Source organism: Protopterus annectens, chromosome 14.part0 (genome assembly GCF_019279795.1).
Source record: "Protopterus annectens isolate FY-2018-M chromosome 14.part0, PAN1.0, whole genome shotgun sequence".
NCBI lineage: Eukaryota > Metazoa > Chordata > Ceratodontiformes > Protopteridae > Protopterus > Protopterus annectens.
In genome coordinates, this window is record NC_056748.1 from 21,638,650 (window position 1) to 21,660,534 (window position 21,885).

Sequence of the window (21,885 nt, forward strand, 5' to 3'; positions counted from 1 at the left end):
AAGAATTTATTAGATATTTACATTTCACACCCTTTTTAATGTTTACTTTTAATTATTTGAAGGTTTGGTCAATTACCTTGACATGACTACATTTAAATCACAGGATGATTTTAAATCATCTATTTATAGGAAGTCAACATTTAGTGATGCATATCTGCATAGCCAAAGTTTTCACTCTGTGACCGATAAGAAAAGTTTAGTTACAGGGCAGTTCATTAGTTCAGCACTTATGGTTTCTAATAAATCAATTTTTGATTTTGCAAGAAATAAGTTAGAAGACATGTTTTTACTTAGAGGATACCTCATGATCATGATTATGGTAATCAGTACTAATAAAGCTGCACAATGGGGGATACTAATGTAAACCACTCTTAGGTATAGGTTTAGACTAATATGGTAACTGACCCCTTAACTGGGCAGCATACCAAAGTTTCAGTTGAAAGTAGACATTTTGAGAGAGCCCTGGTTTTACAATATAATGCTGGGTCCACTACCATTAAGTCTAATTTAAGAAATAATTAGAATATTTTTAAGAAAAATGTTACGATTTGCAATAAACTTGGGAAATATCCCAGTTTTGTTTACAGGACAGCGAATAATCTGAAGATGATGTTTGATAACCTTGTAAAAGGTAATAACACCAAAAATATGTTGGGCACCAAAAATGTGGGGCTTGTAAACAATGTACATATATGCTAGAAAAATCCTCCTTAGACACGGTGAATGCCCTTAAATATCAGGTACTTTTACAATATGATAACTGCGGTACTCAAAATGTGGTTTACATATAGCTAAACATTCTGTGTGACAAGCATTCTATGTTGAAAAAATCGAAAGGACATTTAAAAAAAGTTTATGAATATTATTACAACATTTAAAAATGTAACATTAGAAATGCTTTATATAAACTCACCACACAGTACCATGGTTTTAAGAAATTTCAACTTGCTATTTTGAATAAAGTTAGTCTCATCTTACGGGAGGAGAATGGGAAAAACAACTGAAGTACAAGAAGCTCTTGTGGCAAAGAAATAGCTTTATTTAATATTTTAATTGAATAGATTTCATAAATTTGATTATTGTGCATTATTTAACTATACTTATGTTTTTATCATAAAAAGACTTGTGAAAAACTGTACAGTTTTTATGATACAATTCATCTGTGCATCCAGGTACATGCATACATATTCATACACAACTATATTAACTTTGGCATTAGTTTAGTAAGGTTAAATGATGTCAGACAGAGTGCATTTATATACAAGTTTCATAATACATGGCAATTTTAAAATATATACAATTTTTACTGGCATGATTTTTATATAATGTTTTTATAGGTAGGTACTAGGCTATCGGCTCAAGGGCCTAAGTAAGCCTAGCCAACAAGGTTCCCTAGCTTATGCCACCCAAGAAAGTTATTTTCCTGTGCCCCTGTCAAGCAGAGGCACAGAAGTGATCCCCCGGGTGTATTTCCCATTTCCCATCCACTCATCAAGATTTTTCTTGAAGAGTGCAAATGAACTTTGCTTGACATAGATGGGTAGCTTGTTCCAGAGCATGGGAAGTCTCTAGGACAGAAAGCTATCCCTCCAGCATGTCCTGTTTATTGTGGTAACAAGGTTTAGGTCCCTAGAGCATGTAGCTCGGAGGGATTGGGATTTCTTTAGGTGTAGCTGGTTCAACAGCTCTGGGTTTGACATAGCTTTATATGTTAGACAGAGATCACCTCAGAGTAGGTGATATGCTACCGAGTAAAGCTGGAGTTTTTTGAGATGGTCAGTGTAGGGCATCTGTTTCAGGCCAGTAATCCTCTTTGTTAAGTATTTCTGTGGCCTTTCCAGCTGCTGATGTCTTGTGAGTTACATTCCAAAAAGGGCATTGTACTCTATAATGGTTCTAGTGACTGTCGAGTAGAGGGGAACAATTACCTCTTTTTTCTTGGATGAGAACCCTTTTGTGATAAGGTGTGCCACATAGAAGGATTTTCTGACTATTGTGGTGATGTGATTATAAAAGGAGAGACTACTGTCCACCTGGGTCCCAAGGTCTCTTATCACACATTTGGTGTTAAGTAGACTGCCACCTAAGTGGTAATTCATGGGTACAGAGTTTTTACCAAAGGGGATGACAATGCACTTTTTGGCACTAAGCTTGAGGCCATGGCTCTGACACCAAGCATCTGTCTCAGTGAGACCCTTCTGTAGGATGTCCACATCATTTGGGGATTGGAATATGGCTCCTAGTTTGCAGTCATCTGCAAACTTCATTAGCCAAAGGCCTTCTGTGTTAGCCTGTACTTCAGAGAAGTAGATACCAAACAGGAGAGGTTCCAGGACTGAACCCTGTGGTACTCCACTTGTCACTGGCTTTTACACTGTGGGTTCCGTCAGTGAGCCAGTTGGCACCCCATCTTGTGATGTAGGGATTTATTCCTAGTTTAGTGAGTTTAGCTGTAATTACAGAATGGGGGAATAGTGTCGAAAGCCTCGACAAGGTCAAGATAGGCTGTGTGAACCACCTTACCCTCGTCTACGCTTTGGAGACTGCCTCAAAGAAGTCTATCAGGTTTAGGAGGCATGATCTGCCTTTCACAAACCCAAACTGGGTGGCGTCCAGAGTTTGGAAATTACCAATGTCTTTGTTTATGAGCTCCATGATGATGCATCCCATGGCCTTACAGACCAGGCTCATCAGGCTAACAGGGTGATAGTTCCCGGGATCAGTGGTGGCTCCCCCTTTGTGGAGTGGGATAACTTTTGCTGTGTGCCATTCAGTGGGCACAAAGCCTGACATGAGGCTATGATTTAACATGGTGGTTAGGTGGGGAGCCAGTTCGTTCTGAAGTTCATGTAAAATGCAGCCTGGGATGTTGCCCAGTCCCATGGATGCTGTGTTTTTGGCTTTAGAGTGTGCAGCTTTTACCTGCGTAGTTGTGTTTACAGGGACTCTGCATTCTTCTTGTATAGACATGGGTTCTTTAGGGGGCGAGAGGGGGGGGGGTAAAGTTAGCACTGAACCTATCTGCCAAGATGTTGGCAATATCAGTTGGTTCTGTAATTTTCATGCCGTTGTGCTGCAACTCTGAGCAGATCTGGGTGTTGCCATTGAGATTCTTGATATAGCTATAGAATACATTGCGGTTGTCCCTAGAATCAGTGGTGATTTTGTTTTCATAGCTAGCTTTGGAGGATCTTATAAGGGATCTCAGCTTCATACTGAGGCTGACCAGGGAGCTCCTCCACTCATGGGATTTTACTCTTTTGTAACAGTTTCTTCCTTCTGTTGTAGAGTTTATGGCAGGGGACCACCTTTTAGGGAGATGAAATAGTACACGTTCTTTAAATGTTAATTTACTGATACCTTGTTATTTTATTTAAAGAGATGGAATAAAGCAACTCTTGGTTTGATTTTGAGGAAGTCCCTGGATTATCTTATACTTGGCTGAAAGCACAAGATCTTGTAGCAGTATGTTAAATTATTTTTTGATACATTAATAAACCGTTTGAACTCTGGCGATTTCGGAAGTCACGGTGATCCATTTTTAGTGCACACTTGGTTATTAATGATCTACTGTATTCACCTTTCATCTGTCCACTCATTTCTAACAAATACTATAAACACCACACTGGACATTTGTCTGCTACTCTTATATATCCTTGGTCTTGTACTAGAAAATGGGTGGATAATGCTGAAGTACACAAGTAAACCATGACAAGAAAATATACACTCACAAAAAAAGACTGTAAAAGAAGTATATGAAATCATTATCAAATGTGACAATCATAGTATTATTAACAGCTGTAGAATATGAACAGCCAAAGCATGTGTTTGAGGGAAATGAGTATGTGACAGTCTGTATGTATTAATGTACAGTATACTGTGAACTTTGAATGAACTCTGAGCAATGAGAAATGACTGAAAAACAAGAATCAGCTTGAAAGCAGGAAATGTGCCTTTTATGGAAGTGTATTCGATTTTCTCTCTCTGCCTAGAGATATCATGATGTGAATTGTCTTATGTTTACGGGTAAACCTTGGATTGGTTAATTGCCCTGTATAATGGTCTAATTGGTTCATTTTTACATTTTTGTACTGTCAGCAATATTACCAGTATATAAGCTTGTTTATTCCTTTGTTCTGGGAGTCTCCCTGGTGATTTCCATGAGGCTCCCACACGTGTGTACTGTAGATAATAAAAACCACTGAAAGAGAGAAAGAACTGTATTTGTCTTCATTTTCAAAGTATTGTGTAACATAACAATTGGTGCCGTTTACTCGGATCTGAATTGAGAACAAGCTGCAGCAGTCAGGAACTGAATGAAATACTGCCAATAAAAGGGCCCATAACAGATTTTTCTGTTTCGGCAGTGTTCCTTTCATTTTTCTACACCTGTCTGCTTTAAAGATATGAAAATAATTTTTTTTATGCAGAAAATGGTATGATTTCTCTCTCTCAGTTATTTTGAGGTTAAGTGGCATGCATTTCTTTTTCTGCTATTGAATGCGCAGTATGAGTGTGAGTTACTACGGAGAATACTGGCGACATACGTATGAAAGGAGATATGATAGTGGGGTAACAAGATGTTTATAGAATGCCTTAGCTAAACCTGTATTACACAAGTATAGCTCTATATGAGTGAAAATGGGAGCAAGTGCGGGAAAAATAGATGAGCCAGAAAAAGGTACACCAGCTGGTTATGTTTTACCGTGTGTCCCGGGACAGTTGCATGTTTTTAAATCAGTGGATCGCTCCTACTAAAGATGACGGTAACCTTGCTTTTCCCGAAAATGGTAGTTTTAATAAAGATATATTGACTAATTTGCAAAAGAAATTAAAAAAGAAAGGAAAAATACCAGGGTTGTGCTGGGCAGCTTTTAATGATTGGATGTGTGAGGCTAAAGAAAGGGAAAAGGACTCGGTCGTCAGTAATCTTAAAGACAATCAAAAGAAACTAAAAGAACAGATAAAGGAACTGGGACATACTGCGAGTAATCTAGAAGTAGCAGACGATAAACGCTTAAAGGAACCACCCATTAAGGGATTATATCCTGTACAGGAATTGAGTAAATTACAAATAACTGAATCATCTGAGGATGATAACCCCTGGTTCCCCCCACCCCCTACGGCTCCTCCAATGCAATATCAGCCCTCACAGGTTCAAGACGAGGCAGTGAGCTCCATAACAGAGGGTGAAGGCCGGAGGGGAGAACAGTAGACCGCTCCCGACTCTGGAAGCGGAGATCAGGTAATGGGAGGCCAGCCTAGCAGACCAATTACAGAACAACCTGACCAAACAGATACAGGTAAACCATCGCCTAGACTAACCCGTTCTAAGACAAAAAAACAGCAGAAAAGAAAAGCACAAATGCTTTTTGACCCTAGGTCTAGCCAGCCGAAAATATATCACAATAAAAAACCTGTATATTTACATAAGGGTAAATATTACAAGCAATGCCCAATTGTGATTGAAGATAATGACGTCTACATTGGTCCGGACAATTCTAATCCAGATTCTGGTTCTGAATCGGGCACTAGCCCATCAGATGAAGGAGTATTCCCATTGAAAGTCCCAAACCCAGCACATGCTAGGGATGTGGGACAACCGGCCACTGTAGTGGTACCTAGGGCGTGGTCAGCAGTTGATTTTCAAGCGATCACTAAATCACTCCCGCCTATTCGTACTAACCCAGCGAAGTTTCAACGCGTATTGGCAGGACATATCTGTTTGCAAAATCCTACCATAGAAGAGTTAGAGCTGTCCTCCAATATGCTGTCCCAGCTGATCTGATGAAACATATCTGGGATCATGCTAATGTTCTGTCAGAATAAAAATTCAGACGAGTCACATCTGCCTCAGGTGATGAAAAACTTCTTTATTAGCAGCTAACCAGATTACACATCATGTTGGCCAAGATGATCTCCTCCTCTGGTCAACTTGTTTACTGACATCAACTTTTATACTGCAAGCAAAACAACTTTTTGTTACATTTCTGACCGTTGACAGTAGGCTATGGAAAAACACCTGTGGTAAACATGTTTATTAAAAATTACCTCAAACCAACAGTTAGTACAGAATGTTCAAGAAGCACAGAATGTTCAGTTCAACAATGGTAGCTCAAATTTTCCAGGACACACAGCCTGCTTCAGTAAATTAACTCTTACTTGGCCGTGCGTCCTTATCCCAGGCTTCACTGAGCTATAACCAAGTCTCTTTATTCCGAAATGCAGAAAACAGTTATTATTCAGGTTCATAAGCAATGCTGCATTTTGTTCACAGATGAGGCCCATCTTTGATAGGCATATCCCAATAAATAACATGTTCACTTTGCAAGAAGAGGAAAAAGACAAATAACAGTATGTTTTAAAACTTTTTCTCTTAACATTTCCCCCCTGAAAACACTTTTTATTTGTCTTTTTATTTCAGCAATATATGGTAAAAACTAAGTTTTTCTTTGCATACATTACTTCATTGGCAAGAAAAACTTTTAAACTTCAAAAACATTTGCAACAAGTCACATTTCAATGTATTCACTTTCACTAGTCTGTTGCAATTGCTGGTACATAGTCTTCGTAACAGCAGTATCAACTAGTCTTTGTAGAAGACCTCTGATACAGGGTATACAACAGCAACCACATACCACCACGATAGCCACAGCGACTCCAATGGACACCAGGAAACTGCTGATGAGATGACTCCATTTTCCAAACTACGCTTGTAGAAAGTCTGTAAAGGGATTACTTACCCCAGAGTTCTCTGCCAATTCTTCGGATAACATTTCCAACCCTTTCAATGCTCGAGTGATACTTCCGTCAGGCGCAGTGTTGTTTGGAATGTACGTACAACAGAAAGTCCCAAACATCTTGCAAACTCCTCCTTCTTTGGCCAGGAGCATATCCAACGCAATTCGATTCTGCCATGCCACCTGTGAAGTGGCCTCTAGTTGTTCAGCAATTCCTTTCAATGCATCTTTGGTATAGTTCACAAAACACTGCTGGTTATAGTAAATGTAGTTGATCCAGTCCACATTCTTATTAGGTTGAATCCAGACAAAGATGGAAGTAAAACCAGCTGCTATTTGGTTTATTGCTTTGTATTCATCAGGTACGCCTCTTGGTACGCCAATGCTATCGATGTAGACACCATTATCGAAGGATTGCTTCGGTGCCTCTCTTTCTCCTGCTCAACCACTTCGGCTTTATTTCAGGTTATCTTACGAAACTGCTTGCTGGAACTGGGAAAATGTAGAATGGCAGAATTAACTTTACAAGTGCACAAGTTCCCTTCCAGGGAATCATAAGCCTTGATCCGAGTTTGTTGTCTCCACATAACCACCATACGTCTGCTAAACTGTGAGTTTGGTTCTCCAGAAATGGATTTTCATTGCCATTCACAGTAACATTGCAATAGTTCTGTCCCATATTGCCATAATTCTTCCCTGTGCCATCTCTGGAAATGCACATATACGAACCTGGATAGGAAATCGCTGCAGGCGGTTTCTCAACTTTGCTTAGGAATGGAAAACGCTGAGTTTCATTTTTGCATTTATCTTCAGTTTTGTTGAAGAGTAATTTTAACAGACACATTAGGTTACCTTCATCTCGCATCAATGGGACTGTTGCTAGTTGCTGTTTACCTTCAGCACAAGAAACACAGTTCTCACGATGTGCCTCTCGGGTACTATACCTTACCCAAGATAACCATTCATTATGGTGTATGAATCCCATCTCGAGTAACAACTGTTCTTCTTCTGTGAAGGCAAAATCTGCTTTACTTGTAGCATTTTTAAGGCTTTGTACTTTAAGTTGGAGGGTCCCCAAAGGATCAGTTCCAATTGGAAGAGACACTCCGATTCCATAAACCCCTGAATCATTTTCTTGTGGTGACACAATGGTTATAGTAATTACTTCGGCACCTTGGAAATGCGCAATTTTTATTCTTTGTTGCCTGCTTTTATCTTTCTCTGGTATCACTGCACCACTTGTTTCCCATCCATTCATATCTGTTGACCACCAAACATTTGACCAGGACGTACAGTCTCTATTGCACAAGTATTTTGCACAAGTCAAGAAATCATTATTGTTCCATTTAGAACAGTCCAAAATTCCTTCATAGAGTTTCACCTTAAACACAGTAGTAACACCGGTTTGCGCTTGCAGCACCACCATTCCTTTTTCTCTTGCAACTGTTCCTTCTCGTATGGACATATTTACTTTCGCCACCAAAATCATCATCATGTAACAGTTCAAGTACCAGTTGAACATGGCCATCCTCCCTAAGGACTACCTCGCGCCATTGGTTTCTTCACTGGGTTTGAGACGAACTAACCCCTATTGGGCTAATCCCCCTTTGTAGCCAGACTTTGCGCTCAGAGGTCAGGTGAAGTTTGACCAATATCAATGGCAGAAGTCTTGAGTTTTTTACAGTGGGTGATATGAATCCACAAAGTCCTCTCAGCGATCTTTACAGCCGTAGGTGTCGAGATAAGTACTTGGTATGGGCCTTCCCACCTGGGGGATGACCAATTCTTTCTCTTCACAATTCGGATCCACACCCAGTCCCCGGGTGCCACACTTAACAAGGTTTCATTTCTGGAATCTGCAAAGGAGTCATTGGTTACAAGAGACTTGACATTTAGCAGCTTCTTCATATAATCCGCTAGATCCTCACCCCCCCCCTCACGTTCCGCTGGCAAAAATCCTTGCCACTGCGGGACGTAATATGGTCTCCCAAACAAAAGTTCAAATGGTGTAAGTCCTTTGTAGGAGGGTGAGATTCACATATACAGGAGTGCCAAAGGAAGGCACGCAGTCCATGATCTATGTGTTTCTGCCATCAGTTTGTGGAGCTTACTCTTCAAGACACCGTTGTGTCTTTCCACCAGTTCAGCTGACTGGGGATGGTAAGCACAATGGTACTTGAGATCAATTTGAAACACTTGACCCAACTTCTGAACAATCTGGTTAACAAAATGAGACCCATTATCACTGTAAATGCATCTTGGTAAACCAAATCGGGGAATTATTTCTGTAGTCAAAAGCTTTGCTACTGTTTGTGCATTCGGGTGCTTTACTGGAAAAGCTTCTACCCATTTAGAAAAGGCATCAATAATGACTAAACAGAACCTTTTTCCCTCTGAAGGTGTCAATTCAATAAAGTCCATACAGAGTGTGTGGAATGGATATGGAGGGGTAGGGAATGCCTGCTGAGACTTTTTAACTCCCCCCTGAGCATGATACTTTGCACATAATAAACAAGCTAAACAGAATTGCTTTGCATAAGTTGAAAACCCCTTACACCAAAACACCTTAGACACTATTTGAATAATTGTGTGTACTCCTACATGGGCAGGTCCATGGCTAACCAATGCCGCATACCTAAAAAGGTTTGAGGGTAATACCATTTTGCCATCTGATGCCCTATACAACCCATCCTGTTGAGTGATACCATATTTTACCCAATGACATTTTTCCTTCTGTGTTGTCAATGTTTGCATTACTTTTAGTGTCTCTAAGTCTAAGAGGTGTCCGGGCTCTAAATCATTGTCATGCAAAAGCAAATCATTTTCTTGAGCTGCCTTTTTTGCAGCCATATCAGCAAGGGCATTTCCCCTGGAGACAGGATCTTTTCTGTTGGTATGTGCGGAACATTTACATATCGCTATCTGAAGTGGTAGTTGCACTGAATCTAACAACTGTAAAATTAAATCTCTGTGATTTATTGGTTTGCCTGTCACAGTAACCATTCCCCTATTCTTCCATTGTTGAGCGAAAACATGTACAGTGGAGAGAGCATATTGACTACCTGTATAAATTGTCACTTTTTTACCCTCCCCCAAGGTACAAGCTCGAGTCAAAGCCACCAACTCAGCTGCTTGTGCAGAATAAATGTTTGACAATCTTTTTGCCTCCAAAACTTCAGTTTCTGTGGTGACAGCATACCCTACTAGTGTTTTTCCTACAGTGTCCTTCTTTGCTGATCAGTCTGCAAACAAAACGAGATCAGAATCTACCAACGGAATATCCGTTAAATCTGGTCGGGGAAGCACTTTGTCATGAATGCTGTCTAAACAAACGTGTGGAGTACCTTCTTCTGGAGTCGGCAAAAGTGTTGCCGGATTAAGAGTAGTACATCTTTCTATGGTCATATGAGGCTGTGTCAGCGGCACTGTCATACATGACAAATGTTGACTAGGAGATAAAAAGGTTATCTTATCTTGCAAAAGTATAGTAGCTACTGAATGTGGAACCCGCAATTGCAATGGGTGAAACAAAACTAATGATGCTAAGGCTTGTACTGCCATGGCGGCTGCCACTACAGCTTGAACACAATGCGGCAATGCCCTTGCAACAGGATCTAATCTGGAGGAGTAGAAAGCTATCGGTCTCTGTTTATCCCCATGTACTTGTACCAGAACCGGTCATATATCCTCCCTTACAATCAACCATTTGTACAAACGGCTTAGAATAGTTCGGAAAACCCAAAACAGAGGATCCTGCTATCAATTGCTTAATTCTATTAAATGCCTGTATTGCCTTATTTGTCCACTTTATATTATTCTTAGCTGCCATGGGAGTGTCATAGATTAGTGCGGTCAATGGCCCTACTTCCTCAGCATAGTTAGGGATCCAACTTCAACAAAAATTAGTCACACCTAAAAAGGACATCATCTCCCGCTTAGTTGTGGGCATAGGTGCCTCAAGAATTGCTTGTTTTCTTTTGTTCTCCAATTGTCTACCTGCCTGCGAAATTAAATAACCCAAGTACTTTACTTGTGCTTTCCACAATTGTAACTTTTCTTTATTTACCTTATGTCCTTGCTCAGCTAAAAAACTAAGAAGGGCAAGGGTATCCCTTTTACAACTTTCCTGCGTGGGTGAGGCCAACAAAATATCATCTACATACAACAGAACCTGGCTTCCCTCTGGGGGAACAAACTGAGCTAAATTCGCAGCCATTTCTTGTGCGAATATTGTCGGACTCTCACAATAACCCTGTGACAATCTGGTGTAGATGTATCTTTTACCTTGATAAGTGAATGCAAACCAAAATCTACTCTCCTTATGTAGTGGTATGGAGAAAAAAGCATTGCTTATATCTATGACAGAAAAATATCTGTTCTGAGGTAGTAAATCATTAAGTAGTGTATAGGGGTCAGGGACCACCGGTGCTCTTGGGATTACAGCCGAATTAACTGCTTGTAAATCCTGAACCAACCTCCATGACCCATCCGGTTTCTTCACAGGAAACAACGGAGTATTGCAGGGTGAATCTGGGCATTCAACAAGAATTCCTACCTGTTTTAGCTGCTCAATAACTGGCTTAATTCCTTCCTCTGCTTGTTTACTTAGCGGGTATTGCTGGTTACAAGGTCTAAAACCTGACTTTGGAGTTATACAAACTTCACCTGCTGTTTTCATCAGTCCCACATCCCCTTTACCTTTTGACCATAAATCTACAGGTAAGGCACTTAACACACTATCTTCCTCTTGAGTTAGGAGGATTTGTCATGCCATTTCTGTTTTGTCATCCCTGAAGTGCACACTTGGTTGTGCCCAAGTCACCCAATTTAATCTTTGTACCTGGATCTGTTGATCACTCAATTGACTTTCGGACATTGTGTCCCAATTCGTTACCTTTTTCGCCAAATCTACCCAATGTGTCCCCACCACTTTAGTAATTGAAATATGCGGGCTATAACCTGAGCGATATAAAGAACTCATTTCCTTGGTCAAAGTACAGGTCACTACTGTATTACCTTGCATATCCCAAAACATATCATTCAAAATTATCCTTGCACGTTTGTGCTTAAAGAATTCTTTTTCAAATTCTTTATCCGGACCAGGGGCCTTTCTATAGAACATTGTACAATGTAAGTGCGCCGCAACCTGCGGTGACCCGCTCCTAGATTTACTTAAAGCTAGGTTGATCAAATCTGTATCAACCCTCCCCGGGCCGTTTGAAATCAAGTCCTGGCTATACCAGTAATACAAGTCTTGTACTCCCTGTACTACCAAGCCATCCGCTAACCTTTTCGCCTCAATGCCTTTAGGTGTAGGAACTGCCGCTATTCCAAACAAATGCATCAAATCTCTTTCCAGCAAATTAACTGGATAAACATTCGATATAATTACCCTACACCTAACAGTTTGGTTTGTTTGCGGATCTGTGAACAATAGAGGAAGAGACAGTGGTTCCTTATAGAATTTCCCATTTGCAGCTTTCACAAGGACAAACTCGTCTGTTTCGCAGTTCAAAGGCAGAACTGCTGGACCCAAATGTGTACACGATGCACCTGAATCACATAAAAACTCCACTTTCTGTCCCTCAACCAAAAACTCTATCATGGGTTTTTGATCTAGATGCATAGCAATACCCAAATTTGCCAGGTTTAAGACTTCAAAGTCACAATCCCGCCCTTCCTTATGAGTGTTCTGACATTCATCGCAGAGAGTGTCTGCCTCATCATCATCACAATCATTCTCACTTTCTTCTTCTCTACAATAATCACAATAATGAATTTGGTGCCTTCCTTTACTATCATACAGTCATGCGGAGCCCTTGTTCGTAAGCTGTGGGGGGTGTTGCCACTCTTCAAAGTCGGCAGCGAAGTGCCCACGTCTACCGCATTTAAAACATTCTCCACGTTTTAACCTTCCCTCATATTCCTCTGAATGTCCACCCAGTTCATTTAACGTGTCCCATTTCGGGCCAGAACGTTTTTTTACGCCACCGCGGTGCCCTTGCCCCCTTTGGTCCTGTACCAAGAATATACCACCATCATCCCCTACTGTTAACACTTGTACTTTCTTTTTCTTTTTTAAATTGAAATGTCGCTCAGCATGCCGTGCATATTCAAACAAAGGTTGTAGTCTACATGTTCTATGATCTACCATATGCTTAGTTATAAAACTACTTATCAGAGCCTTACAAACTTTAAGAAAAGCATATTTCAATTGCTGTTCATACGGACCATCACTGGTCTGATCCTGTGGAATCATCATTCCACAATGGTTAATGAACACTTCTGTCAATCTTACAATATAGTGATCTACAGATTCATCATCATTTTGAATGCACTGATTTATTACTGTCCAATCTGCTCTTGGACGCCACTTATCAGAAATTCTCTTTAACAGATCAGTGACTCGCGTGTCTAACACCCCAGAATTATGCTTTAATGTAGTGCCGTCATCTGCCTTACATGTCCAAGTACCACAAACTAAGTGCCAATCTGGACCCAGGATTTGTCGCACTACTTGTTCTACTTCTAAACCATTTAGATGATAACTTAAACGCATACCAACTATGTCCTCAGAAAACTTTTGAAAATTAACCTTGGGATGAGGAATACCATCTGTAGCTCGTTTTATATCCTCTCTAGCCCAGGGACGATAAACTAAAATAGTTGGCTCTTCTCCAACATCCCCTGCTTGTGGGTTTGCAACTTGTATTAAGGGAAGAGCTTCTGAGTAGTCAGAAAGTTTAATGGCCCAACGTCCTTGCCCTGCTGGTCCTGACCTTAACTGTATAGGTTGGTCTACCTGTTGCAAAGCAACCTTGGGTACTACAGGAATTTGCGGGTAAATTGGAGGGGTCACAACATTTCCTTGAGCAGCCAATAACCCACCCTGCTGTACAGATCCCACATCTTCAGACTGATATTGAGGAGGTTCCGCCGGTACAGCAGCAGCAATTTCCCCATATGGTGGGGCAGTTGCCTGCCTTTGTACCGCATAAACTGTATGCTCATCCTCCTTATCTAAAAATAAAGCTACTTTTCCACTTGGCACCAGTGATCTCTTTTGATTTATTTTTTCTTTTTCCTGGCACTGTTTTTCTTTATAGCTCATTTATTTGCCTCTTCTAACCATTTTTGTGCTTGGGGAAATCCCAATCGTCTTTGCTTCTTCGTTCTAGTTCCCGCATCTCTTTTCAAATCTCTAACCAATTTTGCACAGGCATTCTTATTCAGGGTACCATCAAAATCATATTTCAACTTCCACTTTTTCAAAAATTTAACATTATTTTTGTTTAAACCTTTCATATACTTAGCATCAACATTTAAACAGACATCACTCTCACACTTGCAGCAACTCAAACCCATATTTCCCCTAGATTTCTTCAAAAATTTAACATGATTTTTGTTTAAACCTTTCATATACTTAGCATCAACATTTACACAGACATCACTCTCACACTTGCAGCAATTCGAACCCATGTTTCCCCTAGATTTCTTATTTTAGGACTGTATCAAAGTTATTTTACAGGGCTTATTATAAAATGGGGCTATCTTAATGGGTGATCCTAACAAAATAATCTTAACAAGTAATCCTTCCCACCCTTAACTAAAAATAAAACCCTTGTCAACAAGGTTAAATTAAATTAAAAGAAAATTTAGTTTTCATCCTACCTGAACCAGATGAGACTCAGTTTCCCTTTTTCGTTCGGAAACCGTCCCTCAAATAGGGATCAGAGAGCGGCCGGCCTCCTCTCAACGACAAATCAGTCGGAGGGCTTTCAGTCGAGGGAATCTTAAGATGAGAAACCCTCACCTGCACAGGTTTTTCGGTTTCTCTGTCGGTCTGATCCATATCTTCGTAGAGGTTTCCGGTCCGAAGGACCAAAATGTCAGAATAAAAATTCAGACGAGTCGCATCTGCCTCAGGTGATGAAAAACTTCTTTAATAGCAGCTAACCATATTAGACATCATGTTGGCCAAGATGATCTTCTCCTCTGGTCAACTTGTTTACTGACATCAACTTTTATACTGCAAGCAAAACAACTTTTTGTTACATTTCTGACCGTTGACAGTTGGCTATGGAAAAACACCTGTGGTAAACATGTTTATCAAAAATTACCTCAAACCAATAGTTAGTACAGAATGTTCAAGAAGCACAGAATGTTAAGTTCAACAATGGTAGCTCAAATTTTCCAGGACACACAGCCTGCTTCAGTAAATTAACTCTTACTCGGCCGTGCGTCCTTATCCCAGGCTTCACTGAGCTATAACCAAGTCTCTTTATTCTGAAATGCAGAAAACAGTTATTATTCAGGTTCATAAGCAATGCTGCATTTTGTTCACAGATGAGGCCCATCTTTGATAGGCATATCCCAACAAATAACATGTCCACTTTGCAAGAAGAGGAAAAAGACAAATAACAGTACGTTTTAAAACTTTTTCTCTTAACATGTTCCTACCCCAATACCGAAGCACAACATACAAGGGGAGAATGGGTTTGAAGTGGTTAGGCAACGTATAGTTGATACTATCACTGTAATAGTCCCACCAACCCCCAATTTGTCAAAAATTAAATCAGTCATACAGAAAGAGGATGAGCCTATAGACGAATACTTAAATGGACTCACTGAAGCCTTTGAGGCATATTCCGGGTACCGAGAACCCACCGAAGGACCAGCACAAAGCAGGCTGTCAGCTGCCTTTGTAGATGGGTTATGCCCTCAGGTGAGGGACAAGTTAAAGGAAGTATTTTAAACTGACCTAGTTTGGGCTTACATGAGCTCGTCCAGCAGGTACAATACCTATCTGACCATTTAGCTAAAGAAAAGGAGGATTTACAGAAGAAATTAGTAAAAGCACAAATCCAAATGTGTAGCACTTTTGGTCAGCGAGGTAGAGGACGAGGGAGAGGGAGGGATGGATGCCAAGGAGCAGGAAATCAGAATAGACAAAACTGGCAGGGAACACAGTCGGCCCCACCCCAGAACTATAGTAATCAGACAGAGTGTTTCAACTGTGGCCAAGCAGGCCATTGGAAAAATGAGTGTCCATATTTGGCTGAGCAACCTGCACCATACATTGGTGCGTCACATCAGTGGAATTCTAACTGGATGCCGTCCAATCGACAGCAACCAAAATAAAGGTTTCCTGAACAGAAACAGCAATTGTGTCCTTTTATTCTTGTGGATCAGGATGGACCACATGTTATGTTACTGGTTAAAAATAAGCTCTATCTGTTTTTGATACCGGAGCGACTAAATCCATGCTAGCTGGCAAAGCAGCCATGAATGTTCCCCTCTCCAACAAAATAACTAGAGGAGTGGGTGCCTCTGGTATACCTATTGAGTATTCCAAAACTGTTCCAGTCTCAGTAACTTTGGGACCTCTACAGGATAACCATGCATTTTTAGTAGGACCCTCAGCACCTTTAAATCTATTAGGAAGAGACTTGCTTTGCAAAATGAGGGCCACCATTTTTTGCACAACTGATGGAGTTTATCTCCAAATACCTTCAGACCAACAGGATAGTACCCGGGCAGCTTTAGATGACTCCATCATTTTACAGACGATGTGTATCCAGCCAAATTCTGAAAGACATGAGTATTTACATTCCTTACCCTCTCACCTGTGGACTGACTACTCATGACAATGATGTAGGGATTTTGACCTCAGCTACTCCTGTAAAAATAACCCTAAAACCAGGAGCAAAGTTACCACGAGTACCACAGTACTCTTTGACAGCTGAGGCTATATCTGGTATTGCCCCTGTTATTTCTGCATTGGAACAGCAAGGGATCATAGTACCCACCACAGGTCCATGCAACACCCCAATATTACCGGTGAAAAAAACTGGCAAACAAGCTTACAGATTTGTGCAGGACTTGCGGGAAGTTAACAAAGCTGTTTTGCCTGTTTTCCCAATTGTACCAAACCCAGCTACTATTTTGAGCTGTATCCCACCTACTGCAAAATGTTTTACGGTAATAGATATTGCATCAGCTTTTTTCTCTATTCCAGTACATACCGACAGTCAGTATTTATTTGCATTTACCTACAAAGCTCAGCAGTATACTTGGACTCGATTGCCCCAGGGATATGTAGAATCCCCAACCTTATTTTCTAGAGAGATGCATAGACAGTTACAGGATCTGCAACTACCATCACGTTCAGTTCTAGTCCAATATGTGGACGATATTCTTATAGCTTCACCAGACAGTAACTCATGTAGGGAAGATTCCCTTCTAGTGTTAAACTTTTTAGCTACACGAGGGTTTAAAGTAAATAGATCAAAATTACAATTCTGTCAGGAAAAGGTGCAGTATTTGGGACATATTATTGCAATGGGTTCTCGTCAAATACTCCCAAATCGTATAACTTCTATTCAAAGTGCTCCACACCCTGTAACCCAGAGGCAGCTTCAAGGATTCCTTGGCCTAGCCGGATACTGTCGACAGTGGGTGCCTAATTTTTTGGAAATTTCGGCTCCCCTGTTACAACTACTAAAAAAGGATATTACAGAACCTTTACCCTGGACATCACAACACAATGAGGCTTTTCAGGCCATCAAAACAGCCTTGGTAAATCCTCCTGCCTTAGGGTTGCCAGATTATTCCAAACCTTTTGTTTTCTTTTGCTGTGAGTGAAACAAAACTGCCTTAGGTCTCCTGGCCCAGCAATGCCCTGGAGGCTACCGACCTATTGCTTACTATAGCACTCAGCTAGATCCGGTTACCTCTGGTTACCCGGCTTGCTTACCGGCTGTGGCAGCTGCTGCTGTTTTGGTTGATATGGCAGCCCCACTAACCTTGGGACATGATACTATCTTAGCAGTCCCACATGCTGTTCAAGCACTACTTCTAAAGACAAAAACACAGTATCAAATGCACGCCTTACTAAATATGAACTAAGTTTAATAAATAATCCTGCCCTGCAAGTCATACGCTGCCCACCACTGAACCCTGCCTCTTTAATACCAACTTCGGATGACAGCGAACCACATGATTTGTGTGCTTGTAGTTAACTCTGTTCTTTCTCCTAGGTTGCATTTGTATGACACTCCTTTGCAAAATCCTGATTTAGTTCTTTTTGTCGATACAAACTCTGATGAATTACAAGCTGCTTGGTCAATCTGTACTCCGACTGAAGTTTTAAGATCAGCACAATTACCCCCAGGCACTTCTGCGCAGGCTGCAGAACTAGTGGCATTATCGAATGCATGCAAAATAGTTAAGGACAAGTCTGTTACTATATATACTGACTCCCGTTATGCCCATGGTGTTGTTCATGATTTTGGTATACTGTGGAAAGAACAAGGGTTTTTAACTTCTTCCGGGGCACCCGTTAAAATCCATTTTTATATCAATAACTTGCTACAAGACTTATTGTTACCATCTGAACTTGCTGTTGTTATATGTGCAGCCCATCAATCTAATGACTCTTGAAACTAAGGGCAATAATTTAGCTGACTGGGCTGCTAAACAGGCTGCTCTCTCACACACTGTTCAAGGACATTTTTTGCAGCCTCTACAATCAATGGTTACTTTTGATACCACAGTGTTAAAAAGCTTTACAGGATGAAGTCCCAGAATCAGAAAGAACATGGCTGGCTCAAGGTTGTTTTAAAAGCTCTGATCTCATTTGGCAACATCCAGATGGCAGATTGGTCTGCCCAATGTCCATGTTAAATTCTCTTATTAAAGCGTATCATTTGCCAGCCGATGTCGGGGTACAAGCATTAATAAAACAAATCCAAAAGGATTGGGTTGCCTCAAGACTTTCTGCTTCTGTACAGCATTTTTTGAGCACATGCTCTCATTTGTTTACAGTATAACATTTCAAAAGGCACTCTGGCTCCCGCACAACCACTGCCAAAAACATTAGGACCATTTTGCGCCTTGCAATGGGATTTTATTGAACTTCCACCTTGTGCTCGTTTCAAATATGTTTTAACTGTTGGTGATGTTTTTTCTGGGTGGTTAGAAGCCTACCCATGTGTTAAGAATGATGCTATTTCAGTTGCTAAGAAACTTTGTTATGAATTGATACCTCGTTTTGGTGTTCCCTGTCAAATATATTCGGACCGTGGAACACATTTTACTGCTCAGTTAATTGATTCACTGTGTAAAATATGTTAGGCATCACTCTAAAATTTCATTGTCCATATAGACCACAGGCATCAGGTATTACTGAACGCATGAATCAGACACTGCAAACCAGACTGGCAAAAATTACTACTGAAACGGGCCTCACTTGGCTACAGGCCCTACCTCTCGCCCTACTCTCTATGAGAACAAGTACATCCTACTAAAGGTCTTTCTCCTCATGAAATCCTCATGGGCCACCCTATGCGTATGCCCATGACTCCACCACCACCCATTTGAGTATGATGCATTTGATCATGACATTCTTGCATATTGCACTTCTCTTGTCTCTTTTTTACAGTTTCATCACCACCAGGTAGCAGCGGCTCAACATATCCCTGATCCTTTCCTGTCCTCCACACTACAACCAGGAGATTGGGTGTACGTCAAGTCATTCTCTCGAAAAACAGCATTTCAGCCAGGCTGGAAGGGGCCCTTCCTGGTTCTACTTACGACATCATCAGCGGTGCGACTACAAGGCTCACCCACCTGGATTCACATGTCGCACGTCAAGAAGGTCATCTCATCTGAAGATCAACAGCCTCTACCTTTTGCAACTCCTGATTCTCCACCTACTGCTACTCGTACTCGAAGCCATACTGTACCATCACCTGACAATGCCTGATGTTTATCCATTTGGACAACCTCACCTTCCAGAAACAATACAAGTGCAGCCACCATTTCCACAAAAGCACTGCACAGCTATTTTGGTGGTTATTCTTGTTGTTTTGTTATTTTTACTGTGGCCATTTTTATTTCTTGTTTCAACTACGCCTCATGCCAAATGAGCTACATGGCATCCACCTTTCAACACTTACCAAGCTATTAAATACGCCTATGCATCATCCCTCAATGTCTCAGACTGCTGGATTTGCACTGCTATTCCTACTGTTCATGGGGGATTAATGCTAAATGTAGTCCCTTTAGGGGGTAATGAAACCTGGATGAATCTGATCTACGATACATCAAATGTTATTTTAAAGGATAAGAGAGCATTACAGTTGTCCCTCCGCAAAAACGGAACTGTGTGTTTTCAAAAACTTGGTAAAACTAGAGTAGGGTGGAGCCATTGTAACAAAACAGTGGTACATAACTGCACTGCAGACAATTCGGGTTGTGTAACAGATTTCTCACCTATAAAAAGACTTGTTAAAAACTCTATAGCTAACTTTTCCCAGAAAATAGAAATTGTCTATTGGAAAATATTCCAAGGACTGCAGGACACCGGGGATCACTTCAAGTCTATCAACATCACCATTAAAGTAGAAAATTGTTATTTTGTGTGCAGAAGAAAAGCATATAAATGGCTACCAGGAAACTGGTCTGGCAGCTGCTTCCTGGGCTACCTAGTCCCGGCTATTAGACATGTATCTGCATTACCTAAAGGAAAAATTCGGAACGTTCAAGAGGTCAAGAAACCTGCCAATCCTGTAGGTCGAGTTGATGCTTCATGGATCTATCACCATGATTTAGCTCATGCTAGCACCAAAGGACTGTCCCATATGGACTTGGGTGATGACATCATATCATGGGCTGGTATAATTCCGTCATACGGAGCAGTGAAATCGATTTGGGAACTGAGAAAGCTATCTAAATTGCTTGAAATATTAAGCAATGCTACATTTTCTGCCTTAGAACTAGTGAGTGATGAATTGACTGCTATGAGAGCTGTAGTACTTCAAAACCATATGGCTCTTGATTTCACCCTAGCGGTGAAAGGAGGAACTTGCGCTTTAATCCAGGAGGAGTGCTGTACGTTTATTCCTGACAATCAGCATGAAATTGAAAGTCATCCTGAACTGATTCAAAGAATTTCCGAACTCTCAAAGGCCAAAAAGGCCGATAGTTCAACATGGGCATGGTTAAGCAATCTGTTCTCAGACTGGGGAGGTGGACTGTTGAAGTTGATTTTATTAATTGCAGTATTGGCAATTGTTGCTTTTCTTGTCTTATTTCTAATCAAAGCACTGATCTTGAAATTAATGTCTTCAAAAACTGTGAAGAAAGTGTCTAAGTTTTATATGCCTGCAGCTATGAATGTAGACGATGAAATGACAATGTTTTCCAATGATGAAATGACAATGTTTTCCAATGATGAAAAGACCCGTAGCATGGTTATGTTAGATTTGGGACAAATGTATGATAGGTTAAATGGTGATGCTTACACAGCATCAAATGGGGGATTGTAGAATATGAGCAGCCAAACGATGTGTTAGAGAGAATTGAGTATGTGACAGTCTATGTATTAAGATGTATGGTGTACTGTGAACTTTGAATGAACTATGAGCAATGAGAAAATACTGAAAAACAAGAATCTGCTTGAAAGCAGGAAATGTGCCTTTTATGGAAGTGCATCCGATTTTCTCTCTCTGCCTAGAGATATGATGATGTGAATTGTCTTATGTTTACGGGTAAACCTTGGATTGGTTAATTGCCCTGTATAATGGTCTAACTGGTTCATTTTTATATTTTTGTACTGTCAGTAATATCACCAGTATATAAGCTTGTTTATTCCTTTGTTCTGGGAGTCTCCCTGCTGCTTTCCATGAGGCTCCCACACATGTGTACTGTAGATAATAAAAACCACTGAGAGAGAGAAAGAACTGTATTTGTCTTCATTTTCAAAGTATTGTGTAACGTAACACAGCTTTTACTTACATCTATACCAAAAGCTCTCCTGATTACATTCTTTAAAGGTCCTCCTCTCTTCCTCTGTTGGAACATACTGCATACCCAACGAATTACTCTGTCAAGAGAAAAAAAAAGTATTTAAACCTTTGCAGGCTGAACAGCAACATGGCACCGTTTGTTTGTTTAACATGCTGGCAGCATAGCCAGTCACTTAAAAACTTAGTACTGGGGGCTTGAAAGGTAATGCAGGAAAAGGTGTTCATAAGCTTTCATACATATTTCTTTAAAGATTATTAAAAATTATTAACATCCCTGGAACACTCACTTCAGAAACACTGAATGTAAGCAATGAAACAAAAACACTAGGTGATAT

General features: G+C 40.6%; 1 protein-coding gene across 2 annotated transcripts in view; it reads right to left on the reverse strand.

Annotated features, from left to right (window-relative positions):
• The window catches only part of OCIAD1 (OCIA domain containing 1), a 686,887-nt gene that overhangs the window by 557,980 nt on the left and 107,022 nt on the right, over positions 1–21,885 (reverse strand). For both annotated transcript variants that reach the window (XM_044055722.1, XM_044055723.1), the window contains one exon: positions 21,540–21,627. In XM_044055722.1, coding sequence (XP_043911657.1) covers positions 21,540–21,627 — 88 coding nt within the window. The remainder of the gene's footprint in view (positions 1–21,539; positions 21,628–21,885) is intronic.